Source organism: Vulpes vulpes, chromosome 9 (assembly GCF_048418805.1).
Source record: "Vulpes vulpes isolate BD-2025 chromosome 9, VulVul3, whole genome shotgun sequence".
Classification (NCBI taxonomy): domain Eukaryota; kingdom Metazoa; phylum Chordata; class Mammalia; order Carnivora; family Canidae; genus Vulpes; species Vulpes vulpes.
Genome location: NC_132788.1, coordinates 13,914,893 through 13,934,355, shown reverse-complemented (window position 1 = coordinate 13,934,355; position 19,463 = coordinate 13,914,893). Strand labels below are relative to the sequence as shown.

General features: G+C 36.5%; 1 protein-coding gene and 1 pseudogene across 2 annotated transcripts in view; one reads left to right on the top strand and one right to left on the bottom strand.

Moving 5' to 3' along the window:
* The window catches only part of CUL3 (cullin 3), an 88,884-nt gene that overhangs the window by 47,601 nt on the left and 21,820 nt on the right, over positions 1–19,463 (bottom strand). The window contains exon 1 of one of the 2 annotated variants that reach the window (XM_072719408.1): positions 19,113–19,258. The exons of the other annotated variant lie outside the window; for it this stretch is intronic. Coding sequence (XP_072575509.1) covers positions 19,113–19,160 — 48 coding nt within the window. The 5' untranslated portion in view covers positions 19,161–19,258. Of the gene's footprint in view, positions 1–19,112; positions 19,259–19,463 lie in introns of those variants that run through there. 2 annotated transcript variants of the gene reach the window in all.
* Positions 1,023–1,931, top strand: LOC112925538 (ADP-ribosylation factor-like protein 2 pseudogene; annotated as a pseudogene).

Sequence of the window (19,463 nt, the reverse complement as noted above, 5' to 3'; positions counted from 1 at the left end):
TTTAGTGCAGTGGTTAAACATTTTTAGGTTGGGGAGAATCTGAAGTCATGGTGTTTGGTGAGAAACAAATTAATATGTGTGTTGAGATATATAGATATCTATAAACTTGAATTATAAACAGTAGATGTTACTACATATTAGCACCAGTATAAATGAGTCTAAATAAGTGGTTGCAAGTGCCAAAGACTGAAAACAAAATATACCTAACAAACTATTCCCAACAAATGAGAATAAATTCAAATTAAGAAAACTGTACCTAATTTTTTATATCAGAGAAAAAATGGCCACTAAGAGATTTTAGTAATGAAACAAATGTCTGTTCTAACATGCAGTATGAAAATCACTAGCCTATACATACACATAAATTAGAATTTTATTATATATATTTTGTTCTAAGAGACTAAGCCCCTAAAAAAACAAACAAACAAACAAACAAACAAACAAACAAAAAAAACGAGACTAAGCTCCTTGGCTCAAAAATACATCACCCATAAGTATGGCAACTGTATCAAAACTGATAAACACGTAGGTTTGTATATAGTACTGTATTAAACAATAAATCACTTATTTCAAGTCGTTAAGTCTAGCACTTGTCAGATGCAGATTCCCATGACTGCTAACACTAAGAAAACCTACAAACTGAAAATATGCCTATTTACAGAATTCTTCACCAATCTTCATATTCAGTGAACCAGTAAATTTTGAGTAGCAATTAAGATAATGACAATACTAGAGAAACTGTACTATATGACAAAAAAATGTATATATTCTGAACATCAAATATCTAGCAATTAATTATTCTTAAGGACTTAAGTGAACTTCTGTGTAACCCTTTGTTATAAAATCAAATTACATGGTAACTATTAAAGTCACCCTAATTTTGGAAAGCAAATATGTGCTTGGTATATCTGTGAGATGAATGAAAAACTGACCACTTAAATTTTTAAAAGTTATAAAATATGACACGTGTCCTAAAATCACTGATTATATTTATATACACTTTAAAATAAAACATGTCGGAGGGGGCTACAGGGACCATGGGGCTTCTGACCATTCTGAAGAAGATGAAGCAGAAAGAGCGGGAGCTGCGACTGCTCATGCTCGGCCTAGACAATGCTGGCAAAACAACCATCCTCAAGAAGTTCAACGGGGAAGACATTGACACCATCTCCCCGACACTAGGCTTCAACATTAAGACCCTGGAACATCGAGGATTCAAGCTGAACATCTGGGATGTGGGAGGCCAGAAGTCCTTGCGGTCCTACTGGCGGAACTACTTTGAGAGCACCGATGGCCTCATCTGGGTGGTGGACAGCGCCGACTGCCAGCGCATGCAGGACTGCCAGCGGGAGCTCCAGAGCTTGTTGGTGGAGGAGCGCCTGGCTGGAGCAACCCTCCTCATCTTTGCCAACAAACAAGACCTGCCTGGAGCACTGTCCTCTAATGCCATCCGTGAGGGCTGTAGTGCCGTCACTGGGGAGAACCTCCTGCCTGGCATTGACTGGCTCCTGGATGACATTTCTAGCCGCATCTTCACGGCCGACTGAACCACTCCGGATGCCCCCCACCCCACCTTGCAGTCCAGCCCCCTACGCCCGCCCTCATCAAGCACCATCCATGGGGGAACGGGAGTCAGCCAGCCTGACAAACACCCCCCCACCCCACTCTGTAACCTGCTGCTGCTGCTGCTAGTGCTGCCCACTGCTGCTCTGTGGCCAGCTGGCTCCCATGGCTGGAGGGCTGCTGCCCTGGCTGTCACCCTGGCTCCTGACCCAGCCCACCTGCAGCTGCCATGCCAAGAGGATAGGGCTGGGCCTGGGGGGGGGGTGGAGCTGCCTCTGCTGCTACCAAGGCTGTGGGCCTCATCCTTTGCTCAGCTGTGAGAATAAATCCTTTCTTGCCCTCAAAAAAAAAAAAAAAAAAAAAAAAAAAAAAAAACATGTCAAGTATTTATGTAGTATTTGTACTTACAGTTGCTTTTCACAAAATAAAAATGTGATCAACTAGTGCAATGTGTCATAAATGATAAAACTGCTTTATTTACAAATTTCAAAAACTTATCCTGACAAATCAATAACAATGAATTTTACTTAGCAGAAAATAACTGCTATTAATTTTGTTAAATTTAGTTAGTTTGTATTTTACTGCTGAAGTTATTAGATGGATCTGCTTTGGCCAATGACACAAAGAAATGACGCATCATTTTTACATAATGTAAACTTTACCATCTTACTAATTTTTAAGTGTAAAATTCAATGGTATTAAAATACACTCACAACAATTAATTTCTATCACAGGACATGGGAATTCTAAGAGGTGCTCCAGAAGATCTCAGACATACTCTGTTGTATTTATTTTTGAATGATTAGGCACACACACATAGATATACGACTATAAGACATAATAAATGCTTTAGATACACTTGCATTCTAATTATCCTGATCACTCTATGAACAAAAAAATTCTTCCTCTCATGCTGCCTCAGAAAAATGTTTTTCTATTCGAATACACAAAAAGTGAACAAATATTTGTTTAAATATACATAATAAATTGTAGGAATGAGATGAAAATTCAACCTTTATGAAGATTAAAATGGGCTTTTTAAAAGGTAAGTTTGCATATAAACTAAATGAATAAAAGGATTTAACCTTTACTTTACAAGTTGTTGACAGAATACAGAAAATTTGCAAGATAGGAAGTGGGATCAGTTTGTGTGTGTGAATAACATTGTTAATCTCACACCCTAACAACTACCATTAGTTTTTACATCAACAAAGGCAAACAGGAAGGAACCCTGCTATAGAAGTGGTACCAGTATCAAACGGGGCCTGCAGATCAGATATGTCCAGCATTATTATATAAGAAAAGCTACATGAAGGTTATCCAGGTGAAGAGTTAGAGTTTGAAGGGCTCATGAGACAAGTAAAAACAATCAACAAAGCCATGGAAACTGACAGTAGGATGGGACCAGCTGTGACAAGGAGGCTGAAGAAATGAGTAGTGGAAAACTGATGACTGTTGATGACACCTAGCCTTGCAAAAAGCAAGACACAGACAGTAGTGGAAAGAAGTAGATCATGAACCTGGCAGAGAAGCAGAATCACTTGAAAAGCAACAGATTTTGCTCAAGAGAATGAGATGACAAGACACAGATTGGGAGAAAATATTTGCAAAAGGGATACCTGGTAAAGGACTGCTACCCAATATATACAAAGAATTAATAAAATTCACCAAGAAAACCCAACCTAAAATATTGGCAAAAGATATGGCTACCTCACCAAAAAGATAACCAGGTGGCAAATTTGCATAATGAAAGATGTTCAATATCTGATCAAGAAATTGCCAACTGAAGGATGCCTGGTGGAGTGTGTGATTCTTGATCTTAGGGTTGTGTGTTTGAGCCCATGTTTGAGCCCTATATTGGGTGTAGAGATTACTTAAAATCTAAAAAGAAAAGTAAACTGCAGTTTAAAACAACAATGGATACCCTTACACATTTATTAAAATGGCCAAAATCCAAAACACAGACTCCACCAAATATTGCTGAGGATATAGGGAACAAGCACTTTTGCTCATTTCTGGTAGGAATGCAAAATGGTACAGAGCCACTTCGGAAGACAGTTTGGCAATTTCTTACAAAACTACATGTACACCTATTGTACAATCCAGCAATTATGCTCCTTGCTATAAATAACCAAGGAGTTGACAACTTATGTCCAAACAAAACCCCACAACTCAGATGTTTACAGCAGCTTAATTTATAATTGCTGACATGTGGAAGCAACCAAAATGTCCCTTCAATACGTGAAACAATAAACTGGTATATTCTGACAATAGAATATTATTCAGCACTAAAAAGAAATGATCCATTAAGCCATGAAAATAGATAAAGCACATATTACCAAGTAAAAGAACACAATCTGAAAATGCTACTACATGCCATTATCATTCCAACTCCATGACATTCTGGAAAAGTCAAAACTAAAGAGATTATAAAAAAATTAAAAGAAGAAAAAGATCAGGTGGCAGGCATTAGGGTGGAAGGAGAGATGAATAGGCAGAGCAGAGAGGATTTTTAGGGTAGTGAAACTATTGCATATGGTAGATACATTTCATTATACATTCATTAAAATCCACAGAATGTACAACACATTATGTACAACACACCAAGAATGTAATATAAACTATGAACTTTGGGGGATAATGATATGTCACTGTAACAAATGTACCACTCTGTCATGGGATGCTGATAGTGGGGGAAGCAGTGGAAATATGGGAAATGTCTGTACCTTCTCCTCAATTCTGCTATCAATCTAAAACTGACTTAAAAAACCCAAGACCAAGAAAAGACAATCTCTCTTTTTTAAAGCTACCCAGGTGATTCTCATACAACAGTCAGGATTAGGAAACCACTGATTTAAGAGCCACACACTAGCCATTTCTGTTCCTTGCCTTTGCAGGATTTCTTCAACACAAGTATGTTTTTGTATAGTTGTAGTAATATTGATACAATTTGGAGTCCTGATTTTTTTAAAGAACAATTAACATTCAACATTAACCTTTGCTTTAGGAGAAAAATGTCTAGTTATATCATTTTCAAAGCATGATAGTAATTCAAAGAAAAAGGCTTCATCTGAGATTTTAAGCAACTGCCAACAAAACACCAAAAAGCAAGATCTGTAAAAGAAAAAAATGATAAACTGGACCTCATCAAAATTAAAAACTGTTTTACAGACACTGCTAAAACAATAAATAAGCTACAGACTGGGAGAAAATATCACATGATCTGTATCCAGAATCTCTAAATATATCGCCATATATAGAGACATAAAAACTCTTACAACTCAGTAAAGAAAGTATTTAAGAAAGGGGCAAAAAAACAGGCACTTCACCAACCAAAGAGGTTATATAAAGGCAATTCTGCACATAAAAAGATGCTCAGCACTGGCCATTAAGAAAACGAAAAATTTTAAAAATGAGATACAATTACAAATCCACTTTGGTAGCTAAAATAAAATATACTGACAATACCAAGTGCCAAGCAACTAGAACTCTTCTTATACATTGCTAATAGGAATGCAAAATATTGCAGACCTGTAGAAAAAGTTTGGTATATGACCCAGAAATCCCACTCCTAGGTATTTATCCTAGAGAAATGAAAACTTATATTCACACAAAACCTACACATGAAGGTTCACAGTAGCTCTCTTCATAATCACAAAAACTACATACAAGCCAAAAGTCATTCAACAAGTAAATAGGTAAATGGATATGTAAACTGTGGTACATTCATACAACAGAATTTATCATTCAGCAATAAAAAGGAACAAACTACGGACACATACAGCATTTTGGTTCAACCTCAAAATAATTATGATGAATGAAAGATATTGGTCTCAAAAGGTTACAGACTGTATTACTCCATTTACATGACATTCTTGAGAAAACAAAACTATAGTGACAGAACATATCAGTGGCTGCCAGGTATAGGGGTAGGAGGAGGATAAGACTATAAAGGAAAAACAAGGAATGTTCTGGGGTGAAGACATGTTCTGTATTGATCATGACAGCAGTTATATCAATCTATATGCATGGGCTAAAATTCATTGAATTGTACATGAAAATAAAAGGCTAATTTTATGGATACTGACTTTTTAAAACTTGCAACAATTATGATTCTCAGGTTGGGCCATTTTATTATTATTATATATCATAAGCATAAACTAGGATGCCATAATGTTTATTCTTAAAAGCAACCTGAGGGGTGCCCTGTGGCTCAGTCAATCTTCTGCCTTCCACTCAAGTCATGATCCTGGGGTCCTGGGATAGAGTACAGCATCAGGCTCCCTGCTCAGCAGTGATTCTGCTTCTCCCTCTCCCTCTGCGCCACCTCCCAGCTTGTGCTCTCTCCGCTCACATGTTTTCTCTCTCTCTCAAATAAATAAATAAAATCTTTTTAAATTTTTTTAAAGCAACCTGAAAGCCAAACAACGAAAGAATTGTTAATTACTTCAAGAGTGTCAACTTCTGAATGACTCTGGAATAATTCAAATTAGCAGAATACTACATTTTTCATTTCTGTAACATAGCTTTTCCTGTCCATTTAATTACGTCCAGGCAAAGATTAAAGTGGAATTACTAAGTCAAAAAACAAATTACTAAGTTGTTTATTTTTCAACATTGTGATAAAATCTATTCACTGATAATGTCGAAGTTGCAAGAAACACATCCTCAAATCAATCAAAATACTGGCAAAGGAAGAGGGGGACGGAAAGGAGGATGACAGTAGAGGTGTAAGCAGGCCTAAGACCTACAAGCTCCCAGGCTCTGCCCTTGAGTCTTCTTATTGAAGTATCTTCATGGATTGACAAGGAGGCCAACCCTGGGCCAGGAGCTCTTGGCTGGTTGGAGAGTCAAAAGATATTAATAATCTGCACAGTCTCCCCCGCCCCACCCTTGCCCCCAACACACACAATTAAATCATTAATTAAAAGGTTTTTTTCACCCTGTAAGTTTCAATGCCTGGGCAAAATCCCAGCCAGCCAATCCTAATTAAATGTTTAGGTAATACAAAGAAATTCATCAGCTAAAACTAATTATAAAGATGTTAGCTCTAAAGTCCACTGAAACTAGAAATGAGCCATATAATTAATGATGATATGGACTACTGAAAATTAAGGCCTTCCTTCTTAAAAAGTCTTAAAACTCAGGACAGTATTTAGTTCAAATACAGACAAATCTCTCAAGTACAGAAAATTGCATGTAGCATTATTTTGCATTGAAATACACACCATGTATTAAAAACACAAAGTGGGTCATGAATAACACGGAGCACACACTAATTATACAAAAAACATTTTAAAAATATCACAGAGAAACTAAAACTTTAAAAGATGTAATCTCTTAGAAATACGTAGTATTTAACAATCACTCACAAGTTAAAACAATCAAATTAGTATCTGAAGACTTTCCAGGGCAGCTACTAATTTAATTAGGACTTTGAGTAAGTTACTTAACCTAGCTGGTCTGTAACTCCTCTCACTCATAGTATCACTGGGGTGGACTACAGCCACAAGGATGTCTTACTACCCCTGCAGGGCAGACTCCATTTTCCCTGAGTAAATGTGACTTATATTGGTTTTGTTTGATTTTAAAAGTGGTATTTTCCACTGTTTGAAAAAAAAATTGAGAGCCACAGGATGTCTGCTAAGTACCTATCTGGCTCTGAATTCTAAAGCAAATATTGATTACTTCACCTGAGTAAACTATTTACATAAATATGCAACATTCACATGATCAAAAATAGCATTTAAGTTCCCACTTATATCAGAATTTTTTCAGGGTCCTGTACATATGATCTGGGGGCTTGTCACTTCACAAATTTTACCAGTTACATAAACTTTATTCTTCCAAGGAATACCACTGAAGAGTCATTCTTGAATATCTCAAAAACCTTTCATCACCCCAGAATGATGTGACATAAAGCTATCAATAAAAGTGGCTACCTATAGAAGTCAATCTCTACAGTCCTAGGAACCATGGAGCATAGAAGGTATCTCTCCTAATCTGACACAAATGGTTTTTTAAAAGCTTTATAGCTCTTCCCTTTCTCCTGAAAGCTCTGATTTCAAAGATTATAAAAAGAAATAGTGTAACATTTTGCTATTTTTATGTAACAGTCACATAGAGTGAATAGTGGCAGCAAAGAAAGGAGTATAGATGCTGAAAGTTTGCCTGCCTGATGCAAATCACAGACCCAACATTTAGTAGATATGTAACCGCTAGTAACTTAGTTTTTTTGTGTCTCAAGTTTTTATGAAAGAGGAATAATAAGAGCACCTATTTTAAGGAGCTGTTGTGTGGATAAAACGTGTATATAAATAATGCTCACAAAAGGGCCCAGCCCACAGTAAATGCCATATAAGCATTTGCTACCATAATCTTATCACATAAATATCTGATCTTGCTACTATACAAAGTGTGGTCCATAGAACAGGATCCTGGTCAAAACTGTTGCCACCATCATCATTATCATCATCACCACCACCACCCTGAAGCTTTTTAGAAATGCACAATCTTGGATCCTACGTATCTACATTAAGTATCTTAGATTTTAATAAACATATGACATAAAACATACATACATACATATACCACATGTGGTTGCATACTTTATATAGTATATTTCCTAAACTCCCAATTTCCACTTGATTCTTGCTTTCCTTTCTGCTAAAAAACAGAAATTTCTCCATTAACTGGAAGGAATCCTTTTACTCTATAAGTTGAGGAGTTTGTAAAGCAGTTAATATCCTATTATTTGTATATTTAATATAAGCCTGGTAAATAGATGTTGCTCTCTCTCAATATATAACAACCTTAAGATTTCTGTATTTCAAAACATTCTGCTAAGTTCAGGAGCATTAATCTTAACTTTTGTAGAAATCTTAAACTTTCCAAGAATTCACTAATAGATTCCTCAATGATAAAAATTCACCGCCCTTGGGCAGCCGGGGTGGCTCAGCAGTTTAGCTCCGCCTGCAGCCCAGGGCATGATCCTGGAGACCCAGGATCTAGTCCCATGTCAGGCTCCCTGCATGGAGCCTGCTTCTCCCTCTGCCTGTGTCTCTGCCTCTCTCTCTCTGTCTCTCATGAATAAATAAATAAATAATCTTTAAAAAAAATTCACTGCCCTCTTGATATTTTCTAGACGGACAGTATTGGTTCCCATTATTTTCACTAACTTTCAGAATAAAGGTGGCAGTCTTGATGAGAGGAATCCTACAAGTACCACTGACAAAACAGTAATATAGCTATTACAGGGAAAGCTTGTTTCTTGATTGCTGTCAGAAGATTCTTCTGTAATTCTACTAACACACTGAGTTATATAGTTAGTAATACAAGTTTAAGAATGTTACAAAAAGCACATTACTTGTAATCTCAACATAAAATTAATTTCTAGTGGCAGTATTTCCCCACTCACTCTTTAAGCAACCAAAATGAAGCTCTCAATTCCAAAGAATACATAAAAATCTTCAAACTGTCAATTCAGATATTTAATGATTACTTCTAAAAAGCAAAGCAGGGTGCTAGCCACTATGGGGGGGGGATACAAAATGTATTCAGCCACTTTACAATCTTTATGGGGGAAGGGAGAAAAGGAGCCTAATATCAGCATTCATACCTTTTTTTTTTTTTAAGATTTTATTTATTTATTCATGAGAGACACGGGGGGGGGGGTGGCGGGGGGGGGCAGAGAGGCAGAGACACAGGCAGAGGGAGAAGCAGGCTCCATGCAGGGAGCCCGACGTGGGACTCGACCCCAGGACTCCAGGATCACATCCTGGGCCAAAGGCAGGAGCTAAACCATTCAGGGATCCCCACAGTCATACAACCTTAATACAAAGTAGAGTACAATGAATAGCACTATAGAATCATAAGGCCTGAAAGCAGGGGAACTCAGTGGGAATTAGGACAACATATTTTTATAATTTCATACATAAAAAATATTTGCTACGTGTTGAAATAAGAAATCACCTAGATTTGGCATCATTTTACAAAAATACGTTCTTAGTTCAAATATTAACTTTAAAAAAAATAAACATCAGAAAAATCAGGATTTCCTGATGAGTATAAAGTAGTGCCATGAAAACCATAATGGCTGGAAGGGAATACTGAAAGATAAAGTAGTATACCAATGAAGGACAGGAATTATCTACCACTTGTAAAATATTACATTCACAATGGTTAAGACAAAAGATATACTTTAAAAACCACTATAGTGTTAGTACTGTAATTAAACTTTAAACAAAGCCACTGACAGAATAAGTAGTAAAACATAAACACAGCATAGCAATTCAGCAACTAGTCTTTTTGTTCTCTTGAGTAATATGGAGGAAGAAAAACCCCATGGTTCCACAGGATCACATGATCTGGCTCCCAGCCCACTCATCTCAAAAAATAAGAGATATATAGCCCCCAAATTTTACTGTGCTTTTAAATGGTGATACACACTCTGCTTAAACTATTCAGCAATTAATAGAATCTGGCAGCTGGTAGATATAAACCATGGTTCCCATTTGACTAGTAGTATTCTCAGAGATTCATTTCAATAGATAATTATTGAGTGCCAACTATATGAAGCAGACAAAAAGATGAATAAAACAGGTCCTAGGTTGCACAATATTTTTACAAAATAAATATTAAAAGAACATCACTAGAAAATACAACAGAAAACAAGACAGAAAGGGATACTTGCCCTTACAGTGCTTATAGTCTTAGGCAACAATTTAAGTGGGAATAGCTGATATTTAACACAAGTGAATTTACCAAATAAAGTTAACACCTTACGCTTGGCTCTCCCCAACATCATTTCTCTTACCAGTCCTTTCAAAGTAGAATCCTTTCAACTTCTTATGCCCCTCCTGTCTTATGGCTGCTATCTTTCTAACTCTCTAATAAGCTCTATTCCCTACATTTATCCCCAATCTCTCTTCCTCTTTGGGATTATTCATATTCAAGTCACTCTTCCAAATCATATTCATTAAAAGGCTTGTACTGCTAGCTCAGACAGCCTTCTTCCTGTCATCACCCTCAACAACTCCAATATTCAACATAATAGGTTCGTAATAGGTCCTGTTTCCTTCAACAACTTAAGTTAGAAAAAAGGGACAAGACGTCAGGAGAACAAAAGATATGCAACAACGAAGCACTGAGGATGGCATACTTACCAAATCTTTCATTCCATCTTCACTAGTCTCTTTTGGGAGACTAAAAACCAATGGCTTCCATCAACCACAGAATAAAACCCAAATCCCCTACAATGTTTTTCAAAACCTAGTCCAACCAAATTTACCACTCTCATTCCCAACAAACATATCTAAGGCCTTTTATATTCCATCTACACTGATCTTACCTGGCAATGCTCATACCTACCTGCCTTTATTCATGCGATTTTCTTGACTATTTTTTGCCTTTGATCACATGATGAATCTTTAATAATTCTTTAAGGGTCATCAAAAGTGACCTCCTCGAGAAAGTGAGTGGGAAATATCAGTGAGGGTGACAGAACAGTAGAGACTCCTAACTCTGGGAAACAAACAAGGGGTGGTGGAAAGGGAGGTGGGCAGGGGGTTGGGGTGACTGGGTGACGGGAACTGAGGGGGGCACTTGACAGGATGAGCACTGGGTGTTATGCCATATGATGACAAATCGAACTCCAATAAAAAAATATACAAAAAAAAAAAAAAGTGACCTCCTCTTTCTACTTTGCCCTGAATCCTCCAGCAAAATAATTTCCCTTCAAAACTGATTACCTCACTAAAATTGGGAGATTCTTGCTGACAAGCATAGTGTCTTAATTATTTTTTGGTAGATGAAACACAGGAGATTCAATATTTGTGGGCCTCTGAACCGAATCTGTCTTTGCTAACAAAAATCTTATCCTGTTTCTATCAATATCCTTTTGTAATTCACTGCAAACATTATAATATATTCTGTACATAAATGCCATAAAAAAAAAACCTCTCTACGTTCATTCACATTTGCCTAAAAAGAAAGGAAAAGCAATAAAAAAAAGCTTTATTAAAAAAAGCTAAGTCTTGGGACGCCTGGATGGCTCAGTGGTTGAGCATCTGCCTTCAGCTCAGGGTGTGATCCCGGAGTTCCAGGATCAAGTCCCGCATCAGGCTCCCTGCATGGAGCCTGCTTCTCCTCCTTCTGCCTATGTCCCTGCCTCTCTCTGTGTCTCTCATGAATAAATATTAAAAAAAAAAAAAAGCTGTCTATTAAGTAACTGGCTTACAAAATAGTCCAAAGCTTACCAAGAAATACCATCTTCATTTCCACATGCATGTACCCTCATAGAAACACTTTAATTTACTGGTGAATAAATATAATATTTAAAATTCTGGCTCTTCTCATTCTCCCTTCAAAAATGGAGAAAAATCAACATGTTGAAAAAACAGCTTGTACAGAGACATCATTTTCAGCAAATGAAAGCCTACACACAAAAAAATATGGTGTTATTTCACAAAAAATATTTTTCAGTTTAACACACACACACCCTAAAACAAGAAAGCCATTTAAAAATTCAAACTATTCTCCCTCAAAACTTCAGTTTCTCTACCTGTAAAACAAAGTGCTTAGAACTGATCAGATTACTAGGCACAGATTCAAATGCTTAAGTCCAAAACATAAGCTCCCCAAAGGCAAAGACATTTGATATAATGCAAATGCTTATTAGACCAGTGCCTACCACATAAGAAGTCCTCGATAGGAAGTTCTCTAAATGAATGAAAAGTGAGCAGGATCAAGCTCCCTTATTCTGCCTTCCGCCCAAAGAGATTATTTGAAGAAGAGAATATATGGATGATTTCATTTTTTTTCATTGTGCAGATATAATTCCACTTATTCAATAGTCTATTAGTGAACATTTAGTTTTCAGCATTTTTAGCATTTAAATAACAATGCTACAATAAATATTAGTGTAAGTACTCTTTATGTATTCATATTTAAATGTATCCATAGGATGAATTCTCTTTTTTTCTTTTAATCTCAAGTTTTTATTTAAATTCCAGTGAGTTAACAGTATAGTGTAATATTAGTTTCAGGAGTAGAATTTAGTGATTCATCACTTACATGTAATACCCAGTGCTCAGAAAAAGACTTTTAAAACCACTGAAATAAATGTTCTTTCCTAGCAATAAGAAGTTGTTTCTAGTAGAGCTAAAAGTCAACATCTTTTCTGTTTAAACTTTCAAAGCACAAGATTTAGCTCCTTTATGAGGCTACCATGTTATTATTCAATTATTACTATAGAGTCATAATTTGAGAGAGAAGACGAAATTAAGCACAAGGCAAATCTAAGAAACCTGTTAAGCATAGCAAAATTGGAATAAAGTTCCTGCCACATTAAAACCAAAGAAAGTTTCTCCTCTGATTTTAAGAAACCAATAAAAATTGTTTTTATTCTAAATATGTATCGTGGCACAGGAAAGGACAACAGTAAACTTGAAAACTATAATCTTCCTCAGTCTTAAAAAACCAAAATCAAGACACATAATCATTATATAATTTTAAAGCTGATTTAAGTGAACAAAACCAATCCCAATCTCATTTTATAAATTAATAATCTTAAATCCAGAAAAGTCTAGTAATTTGTTCAAGACTGTTAGTGGCAGAATTAGGTCTGAAGCCCAGTTCTCCCTACTTTTTACCCAGTATTTTTTCTACTGCAGTAACTTCTAAATTATTAGACCAGTGCCTACCACACAAGAAGTCCTCGATAGGAAGTTCTCTAAATGAATGAAAAGTGAGCAGATCAAGCTCCCTTATTCTGCCTTCCTCCCAAAGAGATATTTTCATTAAGTATTCAGTAGTAGACAGAAGATGCAAAAGCAAGTCCTCAGTTACCTTACTATGAACTTAAACATTTTGTCAAGTTTAAATCCCAAAAAGAAATCTTTGTAAAGACTCCAAAAAATGGAACAAGACACTTTAAATATCTTATAATTTTGTCATGTAAACCTCAATAAAGCTGAAGGAGGAAAAAAAAAAAAGCTCCATCCTTACCTAACCCTACACACAAGAAATGAAACTGATTAGCACTACTACGTTGAAGTTTAAAATGGCCTTTAGAGAGCCATTAAACACATACACAAACACAGATAAACAAATTGGTTATGAAAACCACAACTCTGCTAAATAAATGCTGACATTAAAGTATTTTATAACAAAGTCAGAGCTGAATCTGGCCATTTTCTGGTTTCCATTGCAATCCTCAAATCTACCTGAAATGTTTTAATTCCTCACGATTAAATTCCTCATTTCTCTTTTCTGTGTGATTTCAACTACTTCCAAAGCTTTGAGCACCATCTATATGCTCACGATCCCCAAATTTACATTTCCAGTCCAAATTTCTCAGAACTAGATTTGCATATCCAATTTCATTGGCATCTTAAAATTAACCTGTTTAAACAGAGTTCCTTTTTCTACCCCAAACCTAAATTTAAAAAATGGAAACACCTTGTTGTCAGAGCCAAAAACCTAGAAGTCATTTTGGATTTTCTCTTCCTCATTCCCCAATCAATCTATTCAGAAGTAACAATCTTTCTACATTCAAAGTATCCTGACTCTGAAATCTTCCCACTGTCACTACACTGGTATAAATCACCACTATCTCTCTCCTGAATTACTGGATTATTCCTTCCTACTCTCTTCACTTCCATTCTTGGGCCCTCTAATTTATTCATCACACAACAACTGGAGTAATATTTTAAAAATCTGTATCAGATCATGTCACTGTCTTGCTTAAATTCTTGAATGGCTTCCTAACGTACATATAATTATGAAACCCTTATACCATGACTTCAATGCTCTCTCCAAACCTCATCTTTGTCCCATTCTTCCCCACTGTCAATATTTAATTCCCCATTCACAACAGGCTTTGTTTTCAATTTCTCTATTCCAGGGACTGGGCAAAGGATGGCCTGCTGTCTTTTTAAAATAAAGTTGTATTGGAAAACTGCCACATTCATTCATTACATATGGTCTATTGCTCCTCTGATGCTACAATAGAAGAGTTGAGGAACTGATGACTGAAAATGTATGGCTTAGGAAGCTGAAAATATTGACTACCTGGTCCTGTAAAATGTTCTATAGCCATCCCCCCTTTCCTGGAATGCTCTGCAACCCACTTTTCTCATGAGCACCTTCTTATTCTTCAAGTCCCCTTTTACTCAAAAAGCCCTTTCTTGCCCTATGTAGTTGCCCACATCATTTTTCTCTATCACTGTGTCCTGTTCATGATTCATAATAACTAAACATTTGTTTACTTGTTTAGCTGTTCTCTAGAGTACAGGGATCAAATGAATTCCAACATATTTTTTATACTTAAGTCAGAGGCTGGCAAATAATACATACTCCTGAATGTGGAATAAGGTAATAATAAGTCTTATATGGTTATTTTTAAGAAAATTATCTGTAATATTAAAATCCTCAGGGCACCTGGGTGGCTCAGTAGGTTAAGCGTCTGCTTTCAGCTCAGGTCATGATCCCAGAGTCCTGGGATCAAGCCCCGCATCTGGCTCCCTGATCAGTGGGGAATCTGCTTCTCCCTCCATCCCTCACCCCACTTACGCTCTCTCTCTCAAATAAATAATATCTTTAAAAAATTTTAAATCCTTAAAACTAGAAAGTAGCAGAATTTTTTTTTCTCTAGTATAACCACACTTTTAAAGTTATTTTATTTAGGAACAAATGTTAAAGAAAAGGTAATCCCTGTGAATTCTGAAATGTTTTCATATTTACTAAAATGAGATTTTTTTTTCCTATAGCAAGGCACAAACGCTACCCATATCACTATCTAAGTTTTGCTGTATGGTCTAGAGAAATTCACGGAGTTCCTTTGGGTCTAATTTTCCTCAAAGGGAACATTCTTCTAGAGGTAGGAAGAATATACTACATCAAGTAAGAGAAAAAAATTTGGCTTTTCTAGGTCTTCTTCAATTTTGTGAACTCACTTCTAAAGCCAACAATCTGGGGATCCCTGGGTGGCTCAGCAGTTTAGTGCCTGCCTTGGGCCCATGGCATGATCTCAGAGTCCTGGGATCAAGTCCTACATTAGGCTCTCTGCATGGAGCCTGCTTCTCCCTCTGCCTGTGTCTCTGCCTCTCTCTGTGTCTTTCATGAATAAAATAAATAAAATCTTTAAAAATAAATAAATAAAGCCAACAATCAATTACTTTCATCTCAGAGAAGTTCCTCCATTCCTCTGCCCTGATAGTCTGTGCCACTCTGTTTTACCAAAGGTGTTGCTCAGATGTTTACTATTCTCATACTACAACCAGGGTACTAGCAACTGATTCTGCATAAAAATTCTATTTCATTTGAATCCTCAATGTGAAAAAAATAAGTTCTGGCTACCTATATACCATAGCACTAAAATGTACACTTTAGTAGAAAATAACTGATTTAAAAGAAGTATCATTGCTTACATAGTTCAGCAAAGTGCTAAAAGCACAGTGAACAACAAAAAAGCCTGATTACTAGACCACACAGTAAAGCTTTCAGAACCACAAAAAAGGAAAACGTTTTGTGAACTGAAGATGGCTACTTTCATACCCCAGAACCCTAACCCATTCTCTCACCTTCCAATCAGAAAGTACAATATACAAACAAGTCAATACCAGTATCAATTTTCATGCAAACCACACTTCTGTACATCTGGTAGGAAAAAAACGGGAGATTTCCTACATCAGAGCACATTTAGGCTACTATATGATGGCTCTGCCTGTCAGTTAACAAATTTCTTTGGGCTGTGTCCCCTTCATAGAGTAGTATTGTATTTTTTTGGGGGGGGGTAGTACTATATTTGTACAATTATTAAAAGTTTTCATAAGAATGAAGATAAATGAAAGACAAAAATGAAAGCATAGACACTACCTGAGGTTAAAAGACTTAATTCAACTGAAATAAAGAAACCAATCATTAGATATACTGATATTGGTACATTTCCTAGTTAAAACTGGTCAAATGAGCATTTGTGGGAAAAAAAATTAACATTTTCAGATGCTGCTCATGTATCACTAATGCCTATATAAGAAAAATAAAAAGAATTGAGTGTATATAATTTCTTCAGCACCATTAACTTGAATTCATGTTCTTTGGAACATATTATAGGAACTGCCTATAGTTAACCTTAGATATGGGACCACCTTAGCAACTCACAAATATACTGAAGCTCTTACAGTTACCATAGAATTATTGTTCACATGACTTCAATTTCTACCTAACCATGTTTCTGAGTCCAAAAATCACTTAAACATGGACTTCCCACTCTGGTCTCCCCTCCTCTCCTTACTTTTTGAATGAGCCAATTTTCAACACAGCGTGTAAGTACAGATGTTTTTTCTGCAACTGTGCCCAAGGTGCAAAGCAATGCTTCAAAACAAACAAAAAAGGCGAATCACACATTCAGGCCAATTCCTACCGAGCTATCTTTTTTCCTCACTTGCCAATTCCTTAGTATATTCCCAAAAAAAAGGCTACTCCAAATCTCTTCATCTCATTTTCAGAAGATGCATGGCTTAATTATTAGATTTGTAATAGTTTTAGAACTAAAGAATCTCAGGAGATATTACTGCTAGCTCCTTCATTTTAATTATAAGTAAACCAAGAACTAGAATTTAAAAGACTACAACTTTACAAACACTGATCCAACTGACATGAAGTCCCTCCTGCATCCTCAATTTCAGCATGTTTTTTTCATCTTGATCCATTCATTATGCCTCAGGAGCAGATCTAAAGAGGAGTCAGGGACTCAGCCTGAAACCACGCTTACCCGAATCCTGTTCCAGTTAGGCCACTTACTAGCTATGTCAATCTGGACAAATCACTAATTCTTTGTACCTTGGTTTCTCCACTTGTAAAACAGAATAATGCTCTCCAGCTCACTTGGTTGTGACCATTAACACATTACAAGCACTGAAACTGAACCTAGCACATAGAAATGCTAAGTAAGAGTTAGTTGTGACCTCTACCGTACTCACTATGGAACCTCTGGCAAATGCTTCTATTCTTTTACTTTACTGTTCTCAATTCCATACTCTCTCCATATCCAAGAAAACAGTTGCTATAATCTTCACCCCTTCAATAGCTTTAAGTAAAACTCTCCCACTCCACATTTCCTCTTTCTTTTGATGCCATGTTTCTTAAATTAGTCTTCTTCATTTCCCACCTACATACCATAGTTTGCTTTTGAAGATTCATCCTTTGGCTCTAGGATTTTTGTTCTCTGAACTCCAATACTTCTTCCTCAGAGTACATGCTACCACACATCCAATCCTGATCTTCAGTTTGAGTTCCTGCCCAGGCTCTAAATCTGTATATCTCTAAACACAGGATATTTCTAGCTGAGCATTTTATGATGATCTCACACTCAATTTCCCCCACTACAAAATGATTTCTAAGGTACCTTCCAACTATAAAAATCTCCAATATTACCTAAAACAAAATTTGTTATCTCCTCTAGCCATTCATTTATAGACTATCACTTTACTCAAATGTTTCCAGGTCCTCCCCAGCTGCTAGCAAACATCTCCCCAATTCTACATTTGTATCGTTTTCATCTTAATCTTCTTAAAATATTCTATCACATTATCATCCACTTAAAAACTTCCTCTGTTGGGATCCCTGGGTGGCGCAGCAGTTTGGCGCCTGCCTTTGGCCCAGGGCGCGATCCTGGAGACCCGGGATCGAATCCCACATCAGGCTCCCGGTGCATGGAGCCTGCTTCTCCCTCTGCCTGTGTCTCTGCCTCTCTCTCTTTCTCTCTGTATGACTATCATAAATAAATAAAATTTAAAAAAAAAAAAAAAAAAAAAAAACTTCCTCTGTTAAGTCCAAATTCCTTAGCTTGGCATTCAAGTTTTTCCCTAATCTGTTCCCAAGCCATCCTTATATTAGAATCCACTAATCCCCATAAATTACTATATACCTCAATCACACTCTATTTACCACCTAAATGTACTCAATATATTTCTGTATAATCACATGACATCTGCCATCCTGGAATGCCTTCCACATTGTTCACTTATATCCCAAATTCTCATGGCTCAGTTCAATTTGATACTTTCCCATGAAATCTTACAGCCCAGGGTAATCTCTCCCTCATTACAATCCATTTATTGCCTATTCGATTCATTTGCCACTTAATTATATAATGCCTCACACTGTTATCTAAATGTCTACAACATCTTTCACATCACAGTATAAACAAGGGATATTTTATCTCTTTGCATCCACTGCATTTTCCTTTAACGCTGTGCAGAGTAGGTACTAAAGAAACTGTTGATTGCAGGACAACACAATCACCTTGCTTCATGAGATACTAGCTACCTGCTTATGTAATCCCATGTAAGAGAAAGAAATTACGGAAGGAATAGTAGAAATAGAAAGTAACTACTTTGTAACCACCTTAATAATAATGATTCATGCAAGAATCATCAATGGATGCTAGAACATCACATGAAACATCCTTGGGGAACAGGATATTTATACAGTCTCAAAATATATCTGAACAAATTACTTATGAATTACAAAGGGAAAAAAGGTACCTTCACAGTGGAGAAATCTGGCGGACACCAAGTGATCAAAGTTAACATCACCAATAATGGGATAAACTGACATCATGTGCCTCCTGATGTGATGCACTGAGGACACAACATCACTTATGTATTATTCCTGCCAAAAATGCATAACCTGAAACTAGTCATGAGGAAACAATCAGACAAACCAAAAACCGAGGGACAATCTACAAAACAACTGACCTATACTCTTCAAAAATGTCAATGTGCTGAAAGACCAAAAGCTGAGGAGCTGAGTGTGTGATCCTGGATTGGATCCTGGATCAGAAAACAAACTGCTATAAAGGACATCACTGCTACACAGAACAAATGATGAATTTG